The sequence below is a fragment of the Protopterus annectens genome, chromosome 2.part0 (genome assembly GCF_019279795.1).
Source record: "Protopterus annectens isolate FY-2018-M chromosome 2.part0, PAN1.0, whole genome shotgun sequence".
Lineage (NCBI taxonomy): Eukaryota > Metazoa > Chordata > Ceratodontiformes > Protopteridae > Protopterus > Protopterus annectens.
Genome location: NC_056728.1, coordinates 906,149,289 through 906,169,244, shown reverse-complemented (window position 1 = coordinate 906,169,244; position 19,956 = coordinate 906,149,289). Strand labels below are relative to the sequence as shown.

Here is a 19,956-nt window from a genome sequence, read left to right as displayed (position 1 = left end):
TTGAATGGATTATTACCTTGATAGTCCGCCAAATCCCTATTGAATTTTTGAATTTTCTTTGTTTTGAGTTGGATCTCCAAGTTATTTAAATCAGAAGCCACCCTGTCAAGTTGTTTGGCAAAGAAGGGTTCTTTTTCAAAAGATTTAACGTCATTGGCTAGGCCAAGGACTGTATTGACCTCCTTGTCAATTGTGCGCTCATAATAATTATTGACTGCCTTAACAAAGCACATACTTGCTTGGTGTTGGATTCCTGCCCATTCTTGTGATAAATCTTCATCTATGTCTGACACTAGTGGCTGAATCCTTACCCTCAAACCCCATGGGGCGATGTTTTTTGCAATATAAGCTTTAAGCAGCTTAGCGTGCCAGACATTCAATCTCAATATTCGCAAATGTTTATGGAGTTTATCAAATGCAAGGCTACAAGTAGTTTCGGACCCTATAGCTGCACCAGAATTTGTATCATCAGTAATAGAACCCAAACCAAATACACTCAAATCTTCTCTGTCAGAAGATAATCCAGATACTAAACTTATCAAATCCATCGTAAAGAGTGCTAGGGCAACCAGAAGAAAGACAATAATAGCAACAAGGCTACGTCAATCAATGAGACAATAATAGACCCAAATATGGACTACGTCTCCACAAACAAATAGGTCAAAATCCAAAAAAGGAAGCAAAAATACCAATTGGCAAGTGAGGACAAAAATATATATATCAAATTGGCAAAGGTGACTGATTGAAAAAGTAAATCAGAGATCCACTAAAAAACAAAGAATGGCAATAACCCATAAAATATGGGAAAAAAGGCTAGGCTATCAATGGCAATACCCAAAGGTCCTTCGATAAAAAAAGAAACCCATAAGCCTTATATGAGTATAGTAAGGTATCAATAGGATACACAAACTAGATCACAAAGATATTGTATGCAAAGGAGAATAATAATACAAAACATGTATAGTGTTGAATGGAACAACTGTAAATGCCCATATAAATATGTGAACATACGCCTGCAGCAATATATATATATATAGAAGAAAATTCAACTTGAAACACTAATTGTGAGTTCAGAAAATAATATACTATAAATACAAGAGAATATGTATATATAGTGGTTCAAAGAATATATTGTATAAGAAATAAAGGCAGCCAGATAGTTATTTCAGCTACATAGGTAATAATCTAATATAAATATCAAGAAGTGCGTATTAATGCCCAAAATGTGTAAGAGAGATAGTAATTCCTCCCCTAACATCTAAATGGTATCAGACAATCCTTACAACATAGCTAATGGGGCTAAAGAACAGCCTCACCTATACACTAGCGATAAATATAATTGTAAACAGTATATATGGATCAACAATGATGACAAAAAATGCGTATATAAAAGATAATCAAATATAAAAGCAATCTGATCACAATGATTGGTATAAATACTGTGATTATAGTCCCAAGCGAAAGCTACCTAAATAGAAATGTTAAACAGCAAATATAAAATGGCGCCAGTTATATAGCGCTCATTGTAGACACTAGTTAAGTGAACCATTAACAAGAGACCAATACATAGTGAACAAAAGCTATACACACAAAATAGAAATAAAAAATAGAATATATGTGCTATGTCATGATCTAAGCTCCCTGATAATAGGCTAGTGATGCAAAGGATGTCTTAATGTCTGATTAATCATTCCCCAGTGTATAAATCCAAAGGAACGATCCTAATAGCAAAACAAATAACGTCAACAAGACAAAAAAACAGTGCACTGATATATATATAGATCGATACAATATATATGGTATGAAACACTATTGTACACATACATCTTGAGGTAAAAAAATGTAGAGAAAGTCTCTGGTAGTAAATTCCAAACTGTAAACTGCAGATGGAAAAACCAAAATGGCGCCAGCTGTATATCACTCGATATATGCCTAAGTTTGGAAAGCCAGTAGCAGAAAAACACAATGTCCCAAAGAAGGAAACAACAATGGTCAAGTTAAATAAAAGTCAAATGTTGAATGTCATCTGCAATTGCACATAACAAAATCCTAAATCCACAGGAGACCCATATTAGAAAAATTGTTCCTTTGTATGTTCATCAGAAGAGAGAACTGCATATAAATGTTCACAAAAATATGAAATATGGCGTATGTGAAAGACTTGCCAAATGATACTAGTACAGAAGCACCAATCGCATCTAATGTCCTCCAAAATTAGTATGCCAGTTTAGAATCACACCAAATATATGTAGATCGTATCACCAAAAAACGAGCCAGCAACAAAAAGCCTCAATAAGTTGGTCGGAACCCTCATATTAACAAAAGCAATACATACTGGGTATAAATATCCTCGGCAGGAGCAGTTCGCAGGAAAAAAACAACTTTGTTCAAATGAACATGAAGATTACAGCATATCTAGACCGAGCGAGTGAGCTGCAGACCGCACCATCGTCACACCACCGAACAACTGGAAACCCAAAGGCAGAGAGGAGGCGGCACTTCCTGTAGTAAATCCATCCACCAATGGAAATTATGCACGGATGGTGCATTGGATAAGATAATATAATCCAGTAGTACGGCAAAAAAGTATAGTTAGAACATAAACATGAGTCAACCCAGGCAGATAGTCCATAAGCAGAAAGTCAAAAACTGGTTGAAACAGGATTAGGATTAGGACTGACCAATCACAACTTTGTGGAGTGTATTTATATGACAGCTTTGACTTTGCCTATGTTACACTGATGAAGGCTGTGTATGTGACACCAGCCGAAACCAGTCTGTGCAATTTTCTTGCTGTCCTTTGGATTTCACAATAAAACTTCAGTCTCTTTACTGGGTCATGTTTTGCTGGCTTATCTTTTCCTGATTTGGTTTTCCCTGAGCCGTGCAGTTGCTTCCGTGCAAACTTTCTTTGTGACATGACCCTGCTACAGATCACCCACCATGACCCAGAACCACCACTCCATCTTTCTGGAGATACTGGAAAACATGAAGGTCCTACCGAACACCCTGATATTGGGCAATTTCAATTTCCCTACCATCAACTGGGAAAACTACTTGAGTACAAACTCCCAGGCTCAGCGCTTCCTGGAATTTATCAACTCAAATGCCCTGGATCAGCTGGTAAACTCCCCTACCAGAGGCCGCAACATATTGGACCTGGTCATCACCAACATGGGCGACACGTGTTCCGTACCGGAGGTCAACCCATCACTGGTTAGATCAGACCTTAAACTAATCATCCTGGATGTCCACACCCCACCACCACCCCCAACCAAGGAAACCACAGTGAAAAACTTTTCTAAAGCAAACTTCACCTTATTTAAGGCAGAGGTGGTAAGTTTCACAGCCCCCACGCTAAAGGATAACACTGCCCAAATGCAGAATCCTTTACAATTGCACTCTGTGAGCACCTACTAAGAGAAGGAAACCAGTCTGGTGGACCCCTGCCATAAACAAGTTATACAACAGAAGGAGGAAACTAGTTCATAAAAAAAAGCAAATCCCAAGAAGGAAAGACATCCCTGATCAGTATCAGTAGAAACTAAGGTCCCTCATAAAATCCATCCAAGGCTAACTTCAAAAGAAAAATAGCCAAGGATTCGAAAGATAACCAAAAAGCCTTCTTTAGCTATGTCAAGAATCTAAGTGGCAACTCACAGATATGTTCTGAGCTAGTGCAAAATAGCACAAAATGTACTGAACCTACTGATATTGCCAACATCCTGGCAGATAGATTCAGTGCAAGCTTCACCTCACTCTCACCTTCAAAAGGGCCCATAACAATACCGGAAAAGTGTAGTGTCCCGGAAATCACAGAAGCACAGGTGAAAACAGCCTTCTCAAAAGCCAAAAACACAGCATCAGTGGGGCCAGATAGTGTCCCAGGCTGCGTCTTGCACGAACTACAGAACAAACTAACCCCCCATCTAAACACTCTGTTCAGCCTCAGCCTCTCCACAGGCTACATGCCCATAGAATGGCACACAGCAACGGTTATTCTGCTCCACAAAGGAGGGGCCACAACTGATCCTGGTAACTATCACCCCATAAGCCTGACTAGCCTGGTCTGCAAGGCTAGGGAGCGCATCATCATTAAACTCATTAACAAAGACATTGGGAACCTCCAAACACTTGACCTGACCCAGTTCGGCTTTGTTAAGGGCAGATCATGCCTACTAAACCTGGCTGACTTCTTCGAGACAGTCACCAAGGCCATAGATGAGGGAAAGGTTGTTCACACAGCCTACCTTGATCTCGCCAAGGCATTCGACACCATTCCTCACTCTGGTATTATAGAAAAACTCACCAGCCTGAACATAAACCCTTACGTCACAAGATGGGTTGGCATCTGGCTTACAGACAGAACTCACACGGTAAGAATAGCGGACTCCAGGTCCGACTCTAAACCAGTCACAAGTGGTGTCCCGCAAGGCTCGGTTCTGGGGCCCCTACTGTTCGGCATATATTTCTCAGAAGTACAGACAAACACAGGAGGACTATGGCTAACCAAGTTCACCGATGACTGCAAATTGGGAGCCATAATTGACTCTGTGGCTGACATGGACATCCTTTAAAAAGGCCTTACTGAGACAGACACCTGGTGTCAAAATCATGGCCTCAAGCTAAATGCCAAAAAATGCATAGTTATCCCATTTGGGAAAAATAAAACACCCACGAATTACCACATAGGTGGCAGCCCCCTTAATACAGAAGAGGTAATAAGAGATCTGGGGACCTAGGTAGATAGTAATCTCTCCTTCGACAATCATATTGCCAAAGTAGTTAGGAAATCCTTCTATGTGGCCCATCTAATTACTAAGGGGTTCACATCTAGAAATAAAGAGGTTATAGTGCCCCTCTACTCATCACTCATCAGACCCATCATAGAGTACAATGCCCCATTTGTGATGTACCTCACAAGACACTTCCAACAGCTGGAAAGACCACAAAAGCACCTCACCAAGAGCATTACTGGCCTCAAACATATTTCCTATGCAGCCCGACTGAAAAAACTCCAGCTGTACTCAGTGGCATATCGCTTACTCAGAGGTGATCACTGCCTGACTTACAAAGCCATGTCCAACTCCGAATTGATGGACATGCTCCATCTAAAGAAATCCAAGTCACTGCGAGCCACGCGCTCTAGTGAGCTAAACCTCGCCACAACAATAAATAGAACATGCTGGAGGGATAGATTCCTGCCACAGAGACTCCCCATGCTCTGGAACAAAATTCCTAACTATATTAGGCAGAGCCCCCGCACTAACACTCTTCAAGAGAAGCCTTGACGAGTGGATGGGTAATAGAAAATACACCCCTGGGGAGCGCTTGACAGAGGCTCAATTAATTAATCAATGGGGCAGCGAAAGCCGACACACTCTGGCTAGGCTTAAAAATTCCCTCCGGCAGATAGCCTAGTACCTACCTATGAACCTATTCCCATGCAGTGCTTTATAGCCAGCTAGACTGAGTAGACTTCCCCATTCCGGTATCAAAACATAAGTATGCCCACAAAATAAGTAGGAATTAATCAAACATTAGAGTAAATAGAAAGTAACTGATGCTGACCTGGGAATTCTGCTGTCACTGATTGTTTCTGTTGGTTTTGCAATCTGAACTGCATGGTGCAACCTGCTCCTTTCACCCGCACTACGCTTTAGCTCACTCCACTCCTCTACCCCACTCCCACCCACCCCCACATCAAACACTTTTATAGTTTCCTAAACCAAGACACACCCTGTAACTCACCAACCAGTCAAACCACAAAAAGCAGTTACTGTAGACAAACTCTAAATCCAAACAAGGAAACGACAATGGAACCCCCAAAATGCTTTGGAAAAAAGTCTGCACTTAGGTTTTAATGACAATAGAATAAGCAGCAGCTTACAGAGCATGCAGACTGCTGTCGACACCAACTGCAAACAGTGCTCATTCTCCCAAGTCTTCTAATCCTTGTTGTTTCACACAGCCTTTCAAATGTAATGGAAGACATCTATTCCTGGCATAGTTGTATGTTGTTATGAGCATAGTAAAATGGAAAGAAACAAATAACTGGAACGTCCAAGTACTGTGATGTTTCAAATTGTGCATTACAGTCGAAAGGCTGTGTGAAGCTGCTACTTATTCTACTGTCGTTAAAACCAAAGTGCAGAGATTTTCCAGAACCAACCAAACCACACCCTCCTAGACACACCAGCTTGTAATACCACACTTGTTACAGGACACCACTGTAACTACAGTCATTACACTCAGCTCTGTTAGTCCCCAACTAACCTTTTTACACCAAGCACCAAAGTAGAACCAGTTCTTATTAGCTTTCCCTCTTATTACCTGTACTAGCACTAAACAATTTTGAAGCATAACATGCTACCACTACAATGATTATTAATAGGAAACCTCCTAATTGAAACTCATGTCACCTCCTGTCATCAAAACATTAACCCCAGTCTTATAATACAATCCCCTACCCACCCAACCCCTCCAGAAACCAAGCCATCTTTAGTTTTAATCACTCTGGCTTTATTTAACATATCACACATAGACATGGCCCCACTTAAAATTCCCCATCACCAAATCTCTCCCTGCAGTATGACAAATTCATATTTAAATAGCTATTGGCTATCATCCACATACCATCTAAACTATTACTTGATGGTGATATACACCCAAATCTCCACCCAACATCTAATCCCAACACCAGTAACAACCAGCCAACACAAACATTATACTCCCTCAAAAAAACAACAGGCTTCCTAATTCTTAATGTCAACATAAGAAGCATTCAAAACCAAATAACAGAACGGCATGCATGTCTGTCACTTTACTCCCCTGATATAGTTATCACTGAAACCTGACTAAAGCTGCATAATAAAGATAATGAACTACTTCCTCCAGGCTACAGTATACTCAGAAAAGACAGAACATATAAAAGAGGAGAGGATATCACTCTGCTTTTCAAAAACAACCTAACATTAGATTTTGTAGACGTTGACATTCCTACCTTCAATAATGCAGAGAGACTATTTACCAAACTAAAACTCAGTTGAAAAAAGCAGCAAAATACTATTGGTACATATATTCCCCTTGGAAACAAACATCAGTACACTAGAATCCATGCTACACTAGGTGTTTCTAATCCTCCCCAAGAAACAATTATACTAGGAGACTTTAACATAGACTACCACCTGTAAACCCCCCCCCCCCCCGACTAACCATGTAAACCTTCATGGCTTTTCTCAATTAATCAATACTTTCACTAGAACTGATCAAAAAAAGAACCTATACTTGATAAGTTGGCGCAATTTGTTAGAATCCAATCACACTACTCATGTTCCATACCTGACACCCTCAGTGACCACCTTCCTACTTTTGCACTTATACAGCAAATTAAACCTATGGAAAAAAAACCTCCCTACAACAAATTCAGTATACAAAGAACTTCAAACCACAAGACCTCATAACTGCACTAACTCACTGTAATTGGTCCCCTCTGTCATATCCCCCCCTAGATAATGGCGTTGAATACTTTAACTCTATTTTTCTGAGCATACTAAACCACCTTGCTTCTACCAGAATAGTTAAAACAAAGTTCAACTATGTCCCATGGCTCATACATGTATCTAACTAATAAACAGAGATGAGGCATGGGAAACATGGCTTCACAATAAAACTAACACAAAACAGATATACCTTAAACTAAGAAACAGTGCCAAAAAAACAATTGAGACTGGATAAGAAGAATCACTACTCAGATAGCCAAACAAAATTGATTTATTTTATTTATTTACATTTGTTTACCAGGAAATTCCGACTGGGCACAGGTCCTTTTTCAGCGGATGCTCGGGGAGAAAAGCTCCACATCATGTACATGATAAATAGAGATACAAAGTTGCAGCAATAGTAAACAACATTACAAGTTGTTGGCTGTAATACAATAACAAGATATTGATTATCAACAGTATATACAGTAAGTGTTGCAAGTTAAGATATAAATATCAAAATACAAATCTAACCCTCAAAAATTCTGGGCAGCCATCAATAAAATCCTACAATCAGGGAAAATAGTAAAGTGAAAAAAAGGCTTCCACCACAACGAGAAGTACACTGAAAAATTCTGTTAAGATACAAGCTTCAATAAAACGAAGAAATAAAAACCACAAATTGTGCTGTTCAGATCCAGATGAAATTGAGACTTAAGTAAGGCGTGCATTTGATTGCTGTATGTGATTGGCTGAGCAATTAAGGATCTCTATTTTAACAGTAGTAAGTCAGGTCTACACACTAGGATCTGAAGAAGGTTTTTTTAACTGAAAGCGCTTATCCTGTTTGACCTGCAATCCGAACAGCACAATTTGGAAGTCTTTTTTTCATTTTACTATTTTTGCCTATTAAGGCTTCCTTTGGAGGTGTTTTTTGCTTTGGTTGTTTGCATCAGGGAAAATAAGTACCCCACCCCCAAATATTGATTCTACTACATATGATATTCCCACTCGGTTTAACCAATACTTCACCAAGTATATTCAACCTCACAAATGCCTGTTCCCCTGCAACATACCCTAATCCCAACAACTCAACAATAGACCATAACTGCTTCTCTCTACAACCAGTACCAACCAAAACAGTTTATAATAACCTGACAAAACTTAAACCTACAACCTTAAAAGTGAATGAACTCCCAGCAGAATATCTCAAAATAGCTGCCAAAGCCATTTCTTTTCCCATTACCCTAGTAATAAATATATCAATCTCTGAACAATACATCCCAACTTTCTGGAACATTTCACAAATAATATCACTTCATAAAGAGGCAACTCAACCAAGCTATCAAATTACCAACCTATTGCTATATTATCCCCTATCAAAAATTCTTGAGAAATGCATACATTCTCAAATTGTAAAGCATCTCCTAACCAATAATTTCCAGTCCAAAAGGCAACATGTTTTTTTTTTTTTTTGCCCTAATCATAACACCAACACAGACCTTATTAGCTTTCCTAATACAGTAAATCAACTACGGAACAACTGCAACCTGGTTTCCACCATCTTTTTCGATCTCTTCAAGGCACTCGATACAGTCTCACATTACAAACTCCTAACTGCTCTCTCAAAACTCAACCTAAGTAACTCCACACTATCCTGGTTCAAAAACTATCTAGCTAACCATCAGCAAGCCATAAAATGCCAAAATTCTCTATCTTCCTCTCTTCTCAGTTACCTTAGATGTCCCACAGGGATGACCTGCACAAGGCCACCCTCCATGCCAGTCTGGTGGAGGACGCTGATGACTCTACATTAATTTGCTCAGCCGCCTCTCTTCAACCTTTGCAGGAAAGGACCCAAGAATCCTTTACTGCCATAGAAATGTGGTTGTCTGACTCCCAACTAATGCCAAACCCCAACAAAACACAATGAATGTTATTTCATCCCATTAAAGCCATGGATTCTACCCCCCCATTTAAAATAATATCCTCTAACAATGCCCACATCTCACCAGTTTCACAAACCAAACTATTAGGAGTTATCATAGATTTGATAACAAATAGCACAAACTTTAACCAAACTCTGTCAGATGCTTTCTCTGCATCAAGACCTACCACCAACAACAGTGTTTTGTTATACTCTGCTTCCATCAGGGTAATCATTGCTCTCTTAATATTGTCAAATATTTTCCTCCCTTCCTTAGAACCACCTTCAGCCATATGTATCAATTCTCCCAACACCTTTACTATACTTTTAGCTAGTGTAGACAGTCACTTTATAAATCATTGTTTAAAATTGAAACTGGCATGCATGATTATGAGTCTGAGGGATGTTTATCCTACCAGGCACCAAAGCTGGTAATGCTGGTACTGACCCTCCTTTTAAAATATTTTTAAACAAACCCTTCCATATCTTTATCACTTTCTTTCCCTCTTAACTTCCAAACTTTCCCAGGAAAATATTTTCTTTTGGGAAACATTACTGCTGATTGATTATACATAATTGATTTATCTCATCCCTTCCTGTCTTGGCTATTAATTATTGAGCATTATCTTCCCTAACCTTGGCATATTTAAGTCTTACATAAATTTCTCCATGTGTGTCTTTTCTAGGTTCCCACTTCCTCTGCGTTATTAAGTTTCATAGAAATTCCCAAATATTTCCAGTATATCTATAAGATTGCTGTTTAATGTTCTTGTCATAGACTTCCTAAATATGCCAGCAACACACTCTACTTTCTTTTACAGCTTCCCTGCAGCATAAATTAAGAACAATAGTCTCTACTCCCACCTGTACAAGTAGAGGGGAATGTATTGCGTTTTAATACGTATATTATGTGATCAGTACACTTTTACATATCCCATAACAGCCCAAGATCACATCATCATATTGCTCATATCCGACCAATATCTTATGTATGTACCCTGGATATATTACAGTTAAGAAAAAGTATTCTTACTTTAATATCACTTGCATAAACAGTCATTACTAATGATATTCTCATCTCCAGTTTAAAATATGTCTGCATGCTGTACAGAACAACTTTACAATATTACTGGGAGTTTATATTTATTATACACATTTTACACAAAACAAAAACTTACAGTTACATTATTGTCAGTCTTGTTCATTGCTCTTCGAAACATTAATGTTAAAGTGAGAATTATGCTTTTGAGTGCTAGTTTAACACAGTCAACAAACATCCAGTCTTTTTAGTCACTTCTTGCAGAAACACAGTTCTCATGTCCAATCCACATCTTAAGGAAATAGCACCTTACAATTCTTCCATGTATTTCCTGCTTTTACAATATTGCTTCATCTGTCAGTTTTGTCAAAAGCAGCTCTTTCTGCTGGCATGACTGCATTTACTATAGGACTACTAAAGGTTTTGGATCTTTCTCTTGGACAGGTTTGGGGCATGCATACAGTATGCATTTTCAGTCAAACATCCTGCTGTGTAAAATCCAGTGTAGTTGTTCATTTATGGTTTTATAAAATAAATGCAGTATGTTTCTTCCATCTCAGTGAAGTATAACAGAAAATCACAGGTTTTCTCTGCGTGCCTTCTAACCCCACCATTTTGAGAAGGCTTTTATTCAGCCAGTCTTTCCATCATTTCAGCCTCTGATTTCTACAGATTTATCAACTTATCTGAATAGTTAATTAAAGCATTTTCTTAACTTTTCAGTCTTTTGTCATTTTACTTTATCCTCCATTCCCCTTACTTTAAACATATCTGAATGTATTTGCTTTATATTCCCTCTAAATTACTTGAAGCCATCTCCTACACAAAATCCAAAACCTAATCTCCTTTGAGCAGAAACTTCCCCACCAGAGTGTTTTTTTCATATCCTCTTCAGATTGATTTTCTTTTACTCTTTTTGCTGACATCAAGGCTAGCCAGTAACTAGCATAAATTCATCTCTACCAACTTAAATTCACATACAATATCATCTTCCATCTTGACAGTTGCCCATCCCTCAAGGAACTTGTTGTTCCCTACTCATACCTACGAAGTCTAAGATCTGCAGACAGAAACTTTCTCACAGTAAACAAAGCTAACAACACTCACGGTGAAGCCCTATTCTCAAATCAAATAGACAAATTATGGAACTCTCTACCCCACACCCTCCAAAACACACCTAAATCTACCAGTTTTAAATGACTGCTATTTGAATATTTATCCAAGAACTGACATTGCTCCTGTGCCAAACCTGACTGACAAGATATCTATAGTTCTCTCAACACACTGTCCACTCCTTAACTCATTTTTCTCCCTCTTCTCATTGTTTATTACTACTCAAAAATAAATACATATATAAAGGAAATCTCACTTGGTCATAACTGTTGTTTAATATGTGCACACTACTAACTTTATTTTTTCTCACAGTGCTCTTCACTAAAACGCTTATGTTTTTATGTTTGAACCTGTATCTAGTAGAAAACTGTATTAAATACTATTTTGTATAGACTAACTAGAATATATGTATTGTGCATCTTACTGTATGTATATTATTGTACTATCTAATTATTGTATATTGCTTGTAATTCTGTGGAGCTTTTCCCCCCAGGCCTAGGCTGAAAATGGGCTTCTGGCCCAGTTGGACTTTCCCGGTAAACAAATGTAAATATATAAATAAATAAATTCCCTGTTTTTTTTGTTTTTTTTTTCCTAGCTGTTTACTTGCACACTGGGAGAGCTCTAATCAACCTACTCTGCAGAGTACAGCCATCTTGGAATCTAAAAACCTGTAACTATGTTTGAAACTTTAAGCCAGATAAAATAAGCAAAAGAAAGTAAAGTCTTGTATGCCGTTAGAAGTATTCAAGTTATTTCCAGTGAATGTTATTCAAAATGTAAATAAGATATTTTAAAACGTGCAAAAAAAGCTGCACCATCTTGGTGTTGTACAGAAATCGCATAAGTATTAAATCATGGTAAGAGAGTCAACCATGGTTTATAGCATTTTCATATCCATTTAACCAAAAGAGAAGCAGTACCCACACTAACTGACAAGTCTATATTCATAGAGTGCAAACAAATCCAAGGTAATATTAAAGGATATTGACAGTAATTGATTATACAGAACATAAAATAAAAGAGCTTGCAATAATTATTTTAAGTATAAATAAGCCTTTTTATTTATGTAAATTGGAAGTATTTATTTAAAAGTTTAGAAAATGTATTTCCAATAGACCACACTGCTTTGGTTACTATCTTGTTTAAAAAGTGAAATACATCTTAAATATAAAAGAAGGGGATTAAACAAGGCTGCTCTCTCTGTCTGTCACCATTGTTAATTTCTGTAACCAAAATAATCCCGAGCTAATGGAATTTGATGGCATCAGAGGATTTAATCTTAAAAGGAAAATGGAATAAAAATCTACTGTTTTTGTATATGATGTTCTTTTGACCATAGTTACAGTTAACAAATCAGACATACATTTAGGTATCTCACCAAAGCAGTTTACTTAGCTATCTAACCTAAAATGGAATACAAGTAGAATTTTTGCTTTTTTATGGAATGTATGCTTAGATATTGAGGTAGAGAGTAATATCAGTTGTAAATGGAATAATAAAATATATATGAACTATTCTAGCTCATGGTACACACAATCCATATAAACTAGGATGGCATTTTAAGAGAAATTAAATAAACAATATTTAAATGCAATAGTATCTTATTTGCATTTCAAGACATGGTACAATTGTTAAAAAGTATTCTTCCAAACACTGTGTTTGTTGTTCAAACAACTATACTATATTCCAGCAAATCACAACGTGGGGGGAGGGGGGTTGATACATTTATGCCTGTGGTACCCCCAAAAACAAGAATAGCCTCCAAAAACTCATTTAACACTGTGGAATTTGACTGCAGTTGCTTTGTCAGATATTTTAAACATATGCAGAGGCTTTGGTATGTACAGCAATTTTACATTGAAAATATATTTTATACCTAATAAATGGAAGCAATCACACACAAACTTAGGTAGTGATAAAAAAGCAAGTGAACAAAATAATGTTAATTTTAAGCAAAATGTGGTTACTGATTGTTTATCCGCAGTGGTAGTGCTGCGGTAGCGTTGTCGCCTCACAGTAAGACGCTGTCCGGTTTGATTCTCAGCTAAAGCGTCTTCTGCGTGGAGACATGCATGAATGAGCGTACCTTCGTTGAAGGTTGTGCATCAGGGCTGGTAACTCGGCATGTAAAAATCAACTACCAATCATTAGCGGACCAGAGTCCCGCTGTGGCGACCCCTAACCAGGAAAAGCCAAACGACACAACAAGTACATAAATTCTAGCCAATCCTAGATGCATGAGTAACACTTTTGAACTTTAAAAAAACTACATATAGAAGAATATTCTCATTATTTTATTTTAATTTAGCAACAGGGTTTGTAGAAGTCATGAAAATTCATATTTTGACAAATTGGGGAGACAAGAACTTTGAATATTGAGTTAACTATTTGGAAAATGTTATTTTAGAAAATAAGATATTAAATACTGAGAAAAGTATTAATAAATGTGATATTTCTCAGAATGAATAGTTGTATCTTCAAAGAATAAGAAATAACTTATGTAAGATATTTTACATTTCTTTAGTAAAGAGAACAAAATATCTAAATGTTTTAGTTTATTGTACTTTAACAAATCAAGACAACAAATAAGTTCTGAGTAATACAAAATTTGAATGTATTATAAATATCCAATTAGAGTTTAGTGAAATAATATATTTCATAATTAAATGTTGATATTATGAAGACAAAACACTAATATTAATAAACAACATCAAAAAACTCATTGTTTCTGAAAGTATTTACATGGATTTGTTTAAACCAAGATGACCTTACTACAAAGAAGTTGTGGAAAATGGGAAATTCAAATTCTAAATGTTGGAGAGGGAATGCTCATGTTTCATGCTGATTGGGAACATTAGTTATACCATTATTCTACAGTATCTGAATTTTGGAAAAAGTGTCAGTTATTTGCAAAAACGTTTTGGTTTCAAAGTTTAATTGGTGAAGTTGCCTGATAGTATGTAGTGCTCCAAATCCATCTTGTGTGCATAGGTATTCCCTTCTTTGAACTGATAGCAAGAAGGATAATTACTGTATCCAACATTTTATTTACATAATTTATTACCGGGAAACGCCGAAAGACACAACATTATACTAACAAGAGGAATACATAAGAAAATTAACTCTCCTGCAGTATGACAAAACCATTCAATTGTAAACTAAAATATTGGCTTAAAATATGAAAGCTTTAATATAAAATAGTCAGTAATTGCTGATGATATTTTGTTAGAAAAAAATGTTTTAGTAGGTGTGCAGTTTGCCAATGGTGTCTATAGTTAAGACAGATTTTAACTGCTTTATAGTTTACTATTTTATATAAACAAGGCTTGTGCTGAAATAATCGTGAAATGGTTAAAAATATACCTTATAAGGATAGATTTTATGGGAAAGAAAGGTGGATATTTAGGCATGTTTATCTGCAACTGAATAGTTTTCATATTCAGTAAAGTTCATGTAAATATTCAGTTTTAATTGATTTTATGGAGTTTGGTCAGGAAATGTATATGTTTGTAATAAAGGTAACAAAGAAAGTTAACTAGAAGGCTATTTTTATGCCTTGCCCCATTGCCAGGCTGTAGATCAACTTCTTCAAGCTAAGTTAATTACTTTCATTGAAGCCAGGAGGCTGTTGTCTTCTAAACAACATGTTTACAAAAAAGGCAAACATACAGAAGTTATCTTAATTTAATTTACACAAATTGTGATGTATGAAAGCAGCTTACTAGCTGTTATGTTTTGTGTTTTTTCAGCTGCATTTGATATACTTGAAATCAGTCTTATTTAAAAGTTTGTGTGGTTTTTGTATCTCTGCACCTAGTCTAGGAGAGTAGAGAGATAATTCTTCTACAGGAATTGTTATACATAAGGACATAGTGTTGAGCTTGCTGTTAAACTGTTGCTAGCTATTTGAGGCATTTTATGTCTAGTTATTTTTGAATGACCTACCCACATTTATTGATTCATCTTATATGTTGCTTTATGCTGATGACTTAGTTGCCTGTTTCGTTTGTCATAAAGCTCTAATCTCATCTGTACAACTGCTACAGATTGACTTGTTTAAGGTACACTGATGACAGGTTCAGTATTCTTTACTATTGATCTAATCCAAAGCAGCATTCGTGCTTTTTGTAGCGAATGAGCAAACATGTTTGGAAGATAACCATGTATCTTTTATTACTCAACTGGAAAGTTTTAAATATTTGTTTGTTTAATAGGTACTATAGATTAAACTGTACCTGGTGTGCACTTTTTAAGTTCAAGAAATTACTTTAGTTTTATAATAGAATCTTGTATTTCTATGTAGGAATTCTTTTAGTCAGACATTTTTTCCTTTTGTGAGTGTAAATCCTGCATATCTCCATTCAATGGCCATCGTTAACTTTCTGTTTCAAAAATGCTTAAAATAATTGACTTTTCTGCACAGTTACAAACAGGAAAAATGACAACTGATATTAATTCTTACATACTCTGTGTTATGTTGTATACATTTTGTTTTGTCATTTGGGTGTTGTAAATGGGGATATGCGCCATCATTTTTAAACATAAAATAAATTTAAAAAAATGAAATAATGAGTACTTGAATATAGGTACCTGACTGACAAGTTAAATGTAACAGACATATAACAAGTATACTGAATGCTATTAAAGTGACTGGCTGTTTTTAGTTTCCTTGCTTCAAGGAATCCTGACATTCCATCCACAGGGTTGGAACTGCATTAAATCACATCTTGAGTATGGTGTTTCAGTTTGGACTTTCTCACTCTCTTCACTCCCTTTGATAAAGAAACTTTAAATGGTACAAAGAGCTTTCAACAACTTGGCTGACTATATTTCTGTTTCTGTATTTCAAATATTGAATCTGTTTGACATTAGGTGCAGGATATTTGGAGAGAATTTAATCTTGTTCCGTGCTAGGCATGATGATTCATAAAGGAAGGATTAGGCTATTCAGCTATATTCATGTAGCTATAATCTGAGGGATATGTTAAAATTCAGAATAGTAATGTAAGGAATAAATTAGGAATAAATATTTATTTAAACAGAGTGGTCCTTCACTAGAAGATCTTTCCTCTTCCTAGATAAACAACGTTTCACCTGATTTTTTAAATTGTTGATTATTTTGCAGACTTCATTTCCTTCGGTTTTATGGACTGATAAAGTTTGTTATGTATCAAGATGTATGTTAGCATTTAAACATTCATTTCTTTTTCAATTTTAGGTAATCAAAGATCCTCCACCCCCACCACCACCTTCAAAAGAAGTAAGTCTATGCAAACTGCTCATTTTACTAAATGTACACCTGAGGAGGAAGTGTAACAAAAGCTTGTTTTTATATGTACACCATAACAGCAATCCCTGAGTAACATGGAATGTAACTGTAAGATAATTTCCTGATAATGATTCAGATAGTTTGACTGTATAGAAGTATAAATGCCTGATTTCAATGTGTGTACTTGCAGCAAGCTTTATGTACCTACTTCTGGACAAACATTTTCCTATACTATTGTCAGCCAAATGTTTGTGAAAAAAATAAGTAATTTAAAATCCTTCTTCAATGGTCTGAAATGCAATTTTTTTTAATTTATGTCTTACAGTCTGTATATGTAAAAAAAATGTCTCTAGCTTTTGTAGAAGTGACTAAACTTTACTTTTTTTTTTCACTTACATATGGACTATGTGGACTGGTGGCAGGATTGTTTCACAGAAATAGACAAGTTACTCCACGTATTTTAGAAGCAGGAACACAAGTAAAATGGCATGTGACTGTATATCACTCTGTACAACAGGAAGTAATTTTGCAACAACTTGTTTTAATCATATCCATACTCAGTAGTGGTAGAAAACAGACGTCCTGTATAAACCTCCAATGGAGTAACTTGATATTCTAACCAAACATCCGCAGAGTGATCTTTGAGGAAAAGCATTGGTGAAGCATTTATTTATTTTATTTTATTTTGCATTTGTTTACCAGGGAGGTCCGACTGGACATATCAGACCATTTTCAGCGGAGGCCCGGGGAGAAAAGCTCCAGAACAATTGCTAACATACTACACATAAGGTATTTACATGAGCATTATGGTTTACACTTACAGTTATAAAATGTAGCAGATAATATATGATTGCATAAGATGTTTACATAAGCATAGTGGTTTAGACATACAATTAAAAGTATAGCATATGATTGTTGTTCATATAGTATGTGTAGTAGAGATAATCCTGAAGATGTACTGAAGATAAGACAAGAAAAGAAAAACTAAAAAAAAAATACTAGCCAGATAATCTTGAAGATGCAATGAAGGCAAAAGAACAAAGGAAAAACTAAAAGTACTAGCCAGTTTGTGAGAGGAGAAGAATATGGATATAAAGATATCTCAACACCTGGCCAAGTTACCACCAGACCTTTATGTAGGTTGGTAAAAGACGTCTTGTCCCTCATTTATCTGTCTCACCATATTTGGTGCTAATGCTCCCTACTGGACTAAGATCTGGAATAGTTTGTAAACCTCCTTGTTTCTCGGATCAGGGTGTCATAACTATAGTTCCCTTAGTGGGCATCCAGATTTCCCACTGCAGTTTTAAGTGTGAGGATGCTTTGGTTAGGCGGCAGATTCTTCAGCATATGTACCCCATACCCTAATGATGAGAAACCTGACAGTTACATTTAAATCTAGAAGGATGTAGGGGTGCAGTTTCTGTAAAACATTTTATTTTTGTTTACTAGACAATTTTGTCTTATTGAAGTTTTGTGTTTCTTGAGAGTGATGTTACTACATTTCGTTATTTGCCATTTGGCCATATTGAACAGCCAGTTTACAGTTTCTACCTTCAATCTTATAAAGAAGCTGTTCAGTCATTGCTAACGGAGTTTTATTTCTGGCAGTTGGTGCAAAATGTTAAGCTGTGAGCTGAAGGATTTGATTCCCTCAGCTCTCATTTGTCTTTTGCATGACCTTGAGCAAGTCACTTAGCCAGACAGTGCTTGGTAGTAAGAGGAAATTTGGGCTAGGCTCCCCAGTTGCTCCCTAGACTCCAAGCCTAGTAACTAGTTATGAGTAATAAAGCATGTTCCTTCTTTTGAAGTAGGAAGGGAGTTGTTTTAATATCTTGCTTATGTTCCCCTCTAGCCTTCATTGACTTCAACAAACACATCCACTGTGTCAAAAATTAGATGTACGGTGCAAGGTGTCTTGCTTCTGCCCCTGCAGGGCATCGAGATGATGTTGATGGACATAATGGATGATGGTCTGCACAAGATTCTGGAGCTCAGATGTTGCATTTCTTCCATTCACTATAGAGACACCAAATCCTGTCATTTAGTTTGGCTGCTGTCTAGAGTATGTACCAAGTTCACCTTGATGGCAGAAGCCTTGCAGAATAAAGTTTTCCTTTATTTTCCCTACTTCAGTAACTGACTTCTTCTACTGTCCCTTGTTTCAGTACTTCAACAGCTGTAGGCTCTGTGGATCACCATGACTGTAATAAGTTAATTTTACTTCCAGCACAGAGGATCTTCTTTATGATGATGAATCCGAATGTTCTCTGTCATTTGCCATTCCTGTCCATCTAGAGGGCTTAAATACATCATGTTAGCTTTTGCCAACATGGCATATGTTTTTCTGGTGGACTAAATCGTAGAATACCTTTTGGGCCTTATGGTCGCTGTCATATCTACTTTGCTGTATACCTAGGTGAGGGTGCATTAGCGGATAAAAAGTGGAAGTAGCTGCAGAGTTATGCTACCCTCATGGATCTGCTGCTTCTCTTAAATCCCTGATACTGACCTCTAGAGTCATGTACTGTTGACACTAATGTCTGAATGTCATTTCCCTTTTTTCATTTGAACTAGTAGCAGATTATGTCAGTATATGATTTACTGATGGTTCAGGGAACACAACTTGGCTCCTCCCTTATACAAGGTGTATGACACACCCACCAACTCTTTTATGCATGAGCTTGCTTTAGGTAAGAGTTTGTTTTCATCCTGCACAGACTGGAGGGATATTTTAGAATTGAGCTTCTCCTGCTCTGCTTGGAAAACAATGGTCAGGTATTCCATTAAAAAATAGGTCACTTTTCCTGCTTAAACCAAAGTTCTGGAACTGAAGTCTTTACCAGCAACATAGAAGGATAAATCCCTGACTACAAGCCCGTATGACGCAAGTGTGGATTTGAAGCTCTGGCGTGTGATGGTGCAGTCAGGGAGGATGGGTATGCCTATCATACATAAGAGGGTTCTGTCATTAGACCTTCTGGTATGTCAACAGAACCTTGCCTGGAGAGCAGGCATTCGTCATAATGCAGAGGACCAGTGCAGGGAAGATGTTGATGTGCAAGCCAGTGGAGGTGATCTTTTTCAGCATATGTAGAGCAGTGTAAATGTGTGGCTAAAGGGG

General features: G+C 36.9%; 1 protein-coding gene across 1 annotated transcript in view; it reads left to right on the top strand.

Annotated features, from left to right (window-relative positions):
* LOC122793290 (anthrax toxin receptor 2-like) overlaps window positions 1-19,956 on the top strand; it is a 3,151,219-nt gene that overhangs the window by 2,623,844 nt on the left and 507,419 nt on the right. Inside the window, exon 7 of the mRNA XM_044061158.1 lies at window positions 16,782-16,823. Coding sequence (XP_043917093.1) covers window positions 16,782-16,823 — 42 coding nt within the window. The remainder of the gene's footprint in view (window positions 1-16,781; window positions 16,824-19,956) is intronic.